At 39.1% G+C, this 6,849-nt stretch overlaps 1 protein-coding gene across 1 annotated transcript in view; it reads left to right on the top strand.

Moving 5' to 3' along the window:
• The first annotated feature begins 201 nt into the window (after positions 1 to 201).
• The window catches only part of ush2a (Usher syndrome 2A (autosomal recessive, mild)), a 630,034-nt gene continuing 623,386 nt past the window's right edge, over positions 202 to 6,849 (top strand). The window contains 4 exon segments of the mRNA XM_052011249.1: positions 202 to 219; positions 423 to 515; positions 4,465 to 4,541; positions 4,703 to 4,829. Coding sequence (XP_051867209.1) covers positions 202 to 219; positions 423 to 515; positions 4,465 to 4,541; positions 4,703 to 4,829 — 315 coding nt within the window.

The raw sequence follows: 6,849 nt of genomic DNA, 5'->3' as shown, positions 1-6,849 counted from the left end.
GTTTTAGGAGTTAAAATTCATTCCAGGGAATTGCTTTCTGACAACAATCACAAACAATATAATTATTGTTAATCCATGGAATGACTGTTATGATTTTCAGACCCTGTATTTTTAAAATTCTATTTGTGTAGTATTGAAAGGATGACTAAGCTTCTTCCAATTTGTTACTGTATACAATATATAATTTAATAGGCATTCAACATGCTTCCTGTGCAAACCGTAAGTGACTGTAGTGACGTTAGAACAAATCGATGTTTTCACTCAAGTAAAAACATTTCTTCCGGATTTCATTGATATTGCCACTTAATACATAACAAAACCAGATACAGATACAAATAAGTTAAGGTCAATTAGAAATAACGTTTCTTTCAAATATGAGTGGAAGATTAATCGACCCTTTGTATTGATTTGTTTTGTTTCAGATGCAGAATACTCAAATCAGTTTCTTCATAAATGGTTCAGAGGAAGATAGCACTGCTTTTGATCTGCAGCTTCTCACTGAACAATTTGCAGATGCAACTTGAAATGCTGCTCTTTGGATTAGATAGAGCCTGAAAGGTAAGATTGCAATGAGCATTAAAAAGTGAAAGCTAACCTTACATTTCTACTGAACAATATAGCCACTGAATTTTGTAAACATGTATAATAGTCTGTGTAGCAAAACTAAATTTTCTTAATGACATTCAAAAAGGAGCTTAGTAGTTGTTATAATAACATGTTTTTTCAATGTTGTGAATTCTATTCAGCCTGTTTCTCGATGCCTGCTGTTACTTAAAATGTTTTTAAGTGAGAATGTTTTGCACCATCAATGCACTTTGGTTTCTCATGGAAATTGTGAAAATGTTCTGGTTGAAATGGGTCATTGAAATGTTCAACACATAATTTTAGCCACAGCAAGTGAGCATAAGCACATTGATTTTTTTTTATCCTGAGAACAGATTTTGCATTGATTCTGCTGTTTTTAAGAGAAGACAAAACTGTAGGTGCTGGAAATCTGAAATAAAAACAGAAAATGCTTCAGATGTTTTGCAGGTCAGGCTGCATTTGTGGAGTGAGAAAGAGGAGTAGCATTTGGGGTAGATAACCATTTATTAAAAGTTCCTAAGAACATTTTTGAATTAGTGGGCTGAGTTAATCATCCATTTATGGTAAAGCTTTTCATAAACTCCTATTGTAAGTTATATAAAAATATCAATGTCCTCAGCTTCAAGACTCAGCTTTGACATTACACTTGCATAAATATGAAAAGTATGTTACATGTACTGGTTTTATGATTTTCATATCATTCATGTACTCCTACTCTCTTGCTACTTGCATACCTTATTGATATTTACATTACTTGTATTTTAATTCATTAAAATGGAATAAGAAACTTGACACTTTATATTGACATTGATTGGACCTATTTTACTTGGATATGCTTTCATAGGATCAACATGTATTTTGTTACCCCATTAGTTTACTCTCAATCATCAGCAAAGTGATGGAAGGGATAATCGACGGTGCTGTCAAGTGGCACTTATTTTGCAACAACCTGCTCACAGAAGCTCAGTTTGGGTTCTGCCAAAATCACTCAGCTTCTGACCTCATTATAGCCTTGATCCAAACAGGAACAAAAGAGCTGAACTCCAGAAGAGGTGAGAGTAACTGCCCTTGATATCAAGGCAGCATTTGATCAAATATGGCATCGAGGAGCCCTGATTAAGCTGGAGACAATGGGAATTGGGAGGGATCCCTCTGCTGGTTGGAATCGTACCTAGCACAAAGGAAGATGTTTGTGGTGGTTGGAGGCCAATCATTTCAGTGACAGGACAAAACTGCAGGGGTTCCTCAGGGTAGTGTCCCAGGCCCAACCATCCTCAGCTACTTCATCAATAACTTTCCTTCAGTCGTAAGTCATAACTCAAAAGTAGGAATGTTCGCTGATGACTGCACAACCATTTGCAACTCAGTTAATGAAGCAGTCCGCATCCAAATGCAGCAAGACCTGGACAGTATTCAAGCCTGTGCCAGGCAATGACGATATCCAACAAGAGAATATTCAGATATCACCCTCTGACATTAAATGGCATTACCATCGCTGAATTCCCGCACTGTCAATATCTTGGGAGTTACCTTTAACCAGAAACTGAACTGGAGTAACCATATACACAATGTGGCTACAAGAGCAGGCCAGAGGCTAGGAATCCTGCAGTGAGTAATTCACATCCTAACTCCCCAAAGCCTGCCCACCATCTGCAGATCTCAAACCAGACTGTGATGGAATATTCTCCACTTGCCTAATGAGTGCAGCTTCAACAACAATCAAGAAGCTCGACACAATACAGAACATAACAGCCTGCTTGATAGGCACCCCATCCACAATCGTTCTCTCACCCCACCACCAATGCACAGTAGAGCAGTTTGTACCATCTACAGGATGCACTGCAGCAACTCACTATCAACTGTCTGTCGACAGCATCTTCTAAACCCACCACCTCCACCAGCTAGAGGGACAAGGGCAGCAAAATCATAAGAACACCACCACCTGGAATTTTCCCTCCAGGTCACACACCATCCTGACTTGGAAATGTACAGTATCTCTGTTCCTTCACTATCACTGGGTCAAAATCCCTAACAGCATTGTGGGTATACCAACACCTCAAGGACAGCAGCGGTTCAAGGAGGCTGCTCACCACCACCTTCTCAAGGGCAATTAGGGATGGGCAATTAAATACTGGCTCAGCCTGTGAAGCCCACATCCCTTTAATGAAGAAAACAAAATCTCTCATGGCTAGAGAGTTTAGCCAGCTCTCTTGAAACCCATGAGAGTTTAGCCAACAACCTAGTAATGGTCCACGCTTGTCACTGGTGGAAATGGCGGATATTTTTGCTACATTTCTGATGAAATGCTAAATTCACATTTAGGATATCATGTATCCTATTTCAGGTGATTTTCATAGTATGCAAACCATCGGCGAAGGCTCACATCCACTAATTTGAATGCCAATTTGATGTTCCCTCCAGAAGGCCATGCCACACTTTCCACAGATGAAGACATCACATAAGTATGGCATTAATGCTCAAGTTGACTCTCCAGTCTCTCTGAAAGCCTGCACAGTGCAGTCAGAATACCTGCCAATACATCACACATTCTTTCAGCTTCAGATGTATCCTTTTCTTTGACAACACACCGGTTCTGACATTTGTAACTAACTGATTCGGGCTTGGACAGAATTTCAGATTGCACTGTTGTCCCAATTTACATAATCTCTTACTGCTGAGTTGTAAATATTTATGAGCTGGACTGTGGTCTGTGTGAATCCTGTACACCCTCACATTGATTGGCCTTCACTGAGGAGTTGTTAATGTCTTGCATCACTTCCTTTTGGGACCCTGAGAGATGTCAAGATGACACCATTCAATGTATTAAAATATTGAATAAAATAACAATCATGATTCAGCAGTGTAACATGTGGAGCTTTGTGTAAGGAGACATTTTTATTTGTATTCTCATCCACTTGAGGATGTTTGACAACAATACATCACACGACAAATTTTTCTAAGGGCTCAATCGTTTGCTTTAGTTATTATATCTTTTGATAATTTAAGTGACAGTAGTGAGTGTTGTATGTGACATGATGTATGAGATTAATTCAGTCAACATGGGGTGCGAGATACATTATTCCCATCTCCAAGAGCTAAGGTCACCAACATTTCCCATTGCTGTTGGGTGGCACATCTGGAGAGTCAAGTGGAATTCTTCTGCGGGCATCTTATGCCACGTGGGAACTCAGTTCATGGCTGCATCTCCCTCTTGCGCACTCTCTGGCTTACAAACAGTTCAGAGATGTGGAACTCTGCCGTAACCTGGGCAAGACCTCTACTAGGTTTTTGGGCACAGTTAGAGCCCTCTGCCTCCAACACCTCTCTAGCATTAAATTAATCCCTATGTTGTTTACCGTACCAAATGTAACACTGTAACAATTTAACGTCATTTGCATTGAGAGTGCTTTTTAACTGTTACTCATCAGGCACCCTGCTTCTGATGTCATATCTGTCACATGCACATATTTGTATTTCACTATTGTTACTGTAAAGCTCATCCAATTTTCATATTTCTTCTACAGTGACAAATCACAGCAGGACATGTAAGTTGCCTACTAATCAAAAGCAGGACAATTTAGAAAGCAATTGATCAAACATCTATTAGAGATGTAAGATAATTACTACTTAACAATTAGTGATGAGATAACAAGTACAGGTGCAGTGAGGAGAAAGGAAATTAGCTCCCTATAGTTTTTGAAAATGTTTTTCAATTTCTGACTAAATTGATTGCTCACCTGACATTCATACCATTGGCAATAGCTTTTCAAAATAGTAAATGCATTAATATGTACATAATTCATTAACTTTTCCCCAATGTCTAATTCAGTGTTTGATCCAGTGCCTGTTTGGCAAATGTCTTTCAATTATATTGGCTAGTGTGATTTTACAAGGACTGAGCAATGTATTGGTAGATTGCAAAATTTACAGTTCAGTCAAAAGTCCCTCACAAACAGGTGAATGCATTACGGTTGTTTTTGGTGTGATGTTCCTATGGGAACTAATATTTGAGCAAAGATATGAATGAATAAGATAATTGTAAAATTTAAATGGAATTGCATGTTTTTTTTGTTTCCCTTGGGTTTGTTTTTTATTATTGTATTATTTTATATATCAGGGAAATTCATGAAGTGCTTTGTGGAAAATTACCATGTATACACTTCCAGACAAATTGTCACTTCCCAGGGATCCATCCACGTGTTTCTACATTTGTTCAAAGGTTTTGTGTTCCAAGTGGTGCAGATGTTACAATTAACCATTGGAGGCTTTAACTCAATTTGGATGGCCACGCCATAACGTATTACATTAACGATGAGATTGAAATAGCGTGGATCTCCATTGTGTTTAAATGATTGCTTTCAGTGTGAAAATGGAATTAACATAAACACTGATATGCAAAAAGAACACTTTCAGGTAAATTGAACGTTAGCTTGAAAAAATTGGCTTAATTAATTTAAAAGTATTAAGTGAAATAATTGAATAGGCTGAAACAGTTAACGCCAAATATGATCTGATCTATTGTGTTTCATTCTGCTGGAGGGAAGAGAAAGGAAAAGTTGATTGATATAATGAAAAGTGTGCGAAGTGAAATATTTCATCACTGTAAAGAATCACTGGTCAAGCACATTCTGAATATAGATATGTATGATGTATGGCTTTGTAGATGAACACAATATAATTTAGCTATCATGATTTACACATTAGAATACTTTGTGACACACACTGGTCTGTGTTGCACATGATAAATGGCCACTCAGGCGTAGCATAAGATAGTGACTTGCCTGTAGACCGTAAGGCACCAGGTTCAGAAGACAAAAAAGTCAGAAAGAAGATTAGGAAATAAAAGGTGGTTGATTGCTCTGAGTTGTGGTTGCAAAAGTAAAGAAGCTGGTGTTGTTTGTTTATTATTGTATCGGATAAATTGGAAGATGTGTAGGCATTCTGCTGCTTATCTTGGTTGAATGACTATAAATCAAAGTTGCAGCTACCCGATGTCAGCACAAATGTGGCCTACCTGTGGATCTTGGCCCATGCCCCTGGCCAAGATCAACAGAACTGAGAATGTTGGATACTTTCAAAATAAACTTGGAGAGGCCCAACTGGGGGTGGAGAATTGGAAGTTGCACTCCTCTGTGAACGTAATTCAATTACTGCAGTGGATTGATGTTTTTGGGTGTTTTACCCAGTTAAATTCATTGTATCACAGAGAGTCAGAGAGTCAAACAGCACAAAAATAGGCCCATCGGCCCACTCTGTCCATGCTGACCATCAAGTATCCATCTGTACTAATCCCATTTGCCAGTACTTGGTCTATAGCCTTCTATGCCTTGGGATTCTAAGCTCATTCCAGATACTTCATAAATGTTGTGAAAGTCTTTGTCTCTACCAGCTTCTCAGGCAGTGCATACCCAACAACACCCACCCTCTGGGTGAATAATTGCTTTCTTATTTCTCCTTTAAGCCTCTCACTCCTTTCTGTTGTCTGTCACTTTCTGACAACATTGCCTTAAACCTATGCCCTCTGGTTATGGATAGCTTTGCTAAGGGGAAAAGTTTCCTACTCTCTATCCTACCTATGCCCCTCATAATTTTCCAGGCTTTGCTGGTGATGCACAGCTTCTGAAAATGTTTTAAGAACACTTTTTAAAAACCCATCAATCTAAACTATTGCTTCGGCTTTGTCCTACCTTTCACTTTTTAAGGTCTTTTTAAATGTATTGTCAACTCTGACCATACCACCCATCCCTCCTTTATCGACAGATCTGGATCATTACAATCCATCATCTTCCAGAATTAAGTGATACTCCAGTACCTGGTGCATTTCACTTCTGTGCCCTCGTAAAAACATAGTAGGAGCTGGTGAAGGCCACCTGGCGCTTTGAGCCTATTCTCCATCATTTTGATCATGGCTAGTTTACCTCAGTGGCCTTTGGCACAACAACCCTTGATTCCCTTAATGTCCAGTGAGCTGTTGATCCATGTTTTGAATGAGCACAAAGACTGTGCCTCCAAGCCCTCTGGGGTAAAGAATTTCAAAGGTTCACCCCCCCTGAGTAAGGAAATCATCATCTCAGTCTTAAATGGCCTCCCCTTATTCTGAAAACAAAATGCTGGAGGAACTCAGTGGGTCAGGTAGCATCTGTGGCGGAAATGGACAGTCAACTCCAGCATCTTGTTTTTTGTTCTGGATTCTAGCATCTGCAGTCTCTTGTATCTCCCCTTATTCTGAAACCATGACCACTGTTCCAAGACTCCTCAGCCAGT

This window comes from Pristis pectinata, chromosome 3, assembly GCF_009764475.1.
Source record: "Pristis pectinata isolate sPriPec2 chromosome 3, sPriPec2.1.pri, whole genome shotgun sequence".
Classification (NCBI taxonomy): domain Eukaryota; kingdom Metazoa; phylum Chordata; class Chondrichthyes; order Rhinopristiformes; family Pristidae; genus Pristis; species Pristis pectinata.
The sequence above is the reverse complement of the archived record's forward strand: the minus strand, read 5'-3'. Positions and strand labels throughout refer to the sequence as shown.